General features: G+C 45.3%; 1 protein-coding gene across 1 annotated transcript; it reads right to left on the minus strand.

The window, feature by feature from the left end:
- Positions 1 to 734: 734 nt before the first annotated feature.
- On the minus strand, positions 735 to 1,680 carry OR6Q1 (olfactory receptor family 6 subfamily Q member 1; the record flags this gene model as incomplete). The annotated part of the gene is given in 2 exon segments (XM_082627617.1): positions 735 to 1,221; positions 1,223 to 1,680. Coding segments are annotated over 2 exon segments (945 nt in total).
- Between the last annotated feature and the right edge of the window lie 390 nt (positions 1,681 to 2,070).

Consider the following 2,070-nt stretch of genomic DNA (forward strand, 5'->3'; position numbering starts at 1 on the left):
TTGAGCCCTGGTCCAGGAAGATCCTACATGCTGTGGAGCAACTAATTCCATGTGCCACAACTACAGAAGCCTGTGCCTAGAGCCTGTGCTCTGCAACAAGAGAAGCTACCGCAATGAGAAGTTTGCACAACACAACAAAGAGTAGCCCCCGCTCACCACAACTAGAGAAAGCCCACACACGGCAAAAAAGACCCAAAGCAGCCAAAAATAAATAAAAAAATAAAATTTTAAAATAAAAAATAAAAAATAGTGGATATATGTATATGTATAACAGATTCACTTTGATGTACACCTGAAAGTAACACAGCTTTGTAAGTCAACTATACCCCAATAAAAAAATTTTTTAATAAAAATGAAAATAATTCGATAGCTAAAAAAGAAAGAAAGAAAGCGGAGAAGTGATGGCAAAGAGGAAGAGAAGCATGTGGTGGTAACTGGAGATAGGGAGCTTCCAGAAAAAAAAAAAGATGCAAGGAACTTGGATCCTTGAATGCCTGTTGAGCACATCCACCAACCTGGATCACTCACCTTGGACTCTTCAGGAAAGAGAAAGTATCCTTCATTCTTTAAGTTACATTATAGTTACGGCTCTCTTGCTATAGCAGACTAGCGTTTTACTTGAACTAATATATAGTCCATAACTCCTGACTCCTAGGCCTCTGTTCCATTCCAGAGTCCTCACTACCCTCCTTCTAAAAAGCCAAGGCAAGGACACTGGATCCCCACCTGCCTCCTCACTGACCTTTCCAAGACCTGAAGGAAAAGGCTCTGCCCAGAGCTCCCTTCACCTCTTTGTTTCGAAGACTGTAGATGAGAGGCTTGAGCATTGGAGTGATGATGGAGTAGAAGACAGAAACCACCTTGTTGAAGTTGATGGAAGGGGCCACTTTGGTCCAGACATACATAAAGAAAAGAGTGCCATAGAAGAGGCTCACCACGGTCAGGTGGGCTGCACAGGTGGAGAAGGCCTTCCGGCGCTTGGCAGCCAAGCGGATATGCAGCAGTGTCCAGACAATGTTGCCATAGGACACAGCAATGACTGTGGAGGAGGTCAGGAGCACAGCCAGAGACACCAGGAAGTCTGTGGTCTCCTTCAGGGTGACACCCGAGCAGGACAAGGCTAGCAGAGGTGAAGCATCACAGAAGAAGTGATCAATGACATTGGGGCCACAAAATGTCAGCCGGGACATGAGGTAGATGGGCAAAATGGGGGTGAGGAAGCCAACAAGCAGCTGACAGACGGATGCAGCTGCCCCAGGACACCAAGGCCCCATATCGGAGAGGCATACAAATGGCCACGTAGCGGTCATAGGCCATGGCAGCCAGTAGGAAACACTTCGTTGCCCCAAGGAAGGTAAAGATGAAGAGCTGGGACAGACATCCAGCATAGGAGATATTCTTGCCCCCGTCTCCCCCAATAAAACCAGCCAGCATCTTGGGCACTGTGACTGAAGTGTACCAGATTTCAAGGTAGGACAAGTGTGTCAGGAAGACATACATCGGTCTACATAGCTGGTGGTCCAAACCCACAACCAGGATGATGGCCAAATTCTCCACCAAGGTGAACAGGTACATAGTGAGGAAGAGAGTAAAGAAGAGGAGGCGCATTTCACGCACCTCGGCAAAGCCCACCATAACAAACTCTGTTATGTGGGTCCAGTTTGGGTCACATGGCTGCATAAATGAGTAGTCTGAGCCTCATAGATAATGACAACTCAAGGAGAACCTATGAGATGCTGGACTGAAGTATCTTTCACTTCAGAAGAGGAAAATAAAGTCAAGACGCTCTCCTTAACTCTCAAAAAAATGTATAGTCCACGAGAGGCACAAGGAAACAGACAATTTCAGTCCAAAATGAAAAGTGCTAGATAGAAATAAGACAGGATATTAATGGGAGGCAGTAGAGGGGAAGCTCAACCAGTCTTGAGGAATCAGGGAAATCTTCCTGGAGGAAGAGCTGTCTAAATTGGAGCCTGAAAAATAAGTATAAGTTAGTGACATAAAAGATAGAGAAATAGAGAGTACATAACAAGTATAAAATCTCAGACATCAGAGAGAACATCATGCATT

Source organism: Mesoplodon mirus (genome assembly GCF_964341445.2).
Source record: "Mesoplodon mirus genome assembly, chromosome: 7".
Lineage (NCBI taxonomy): Eukaryota > Metazoa > Chordata > Mammalia > Artiodactyla > Ziphiidae > Mesoplodon > Mesoplodon mirus.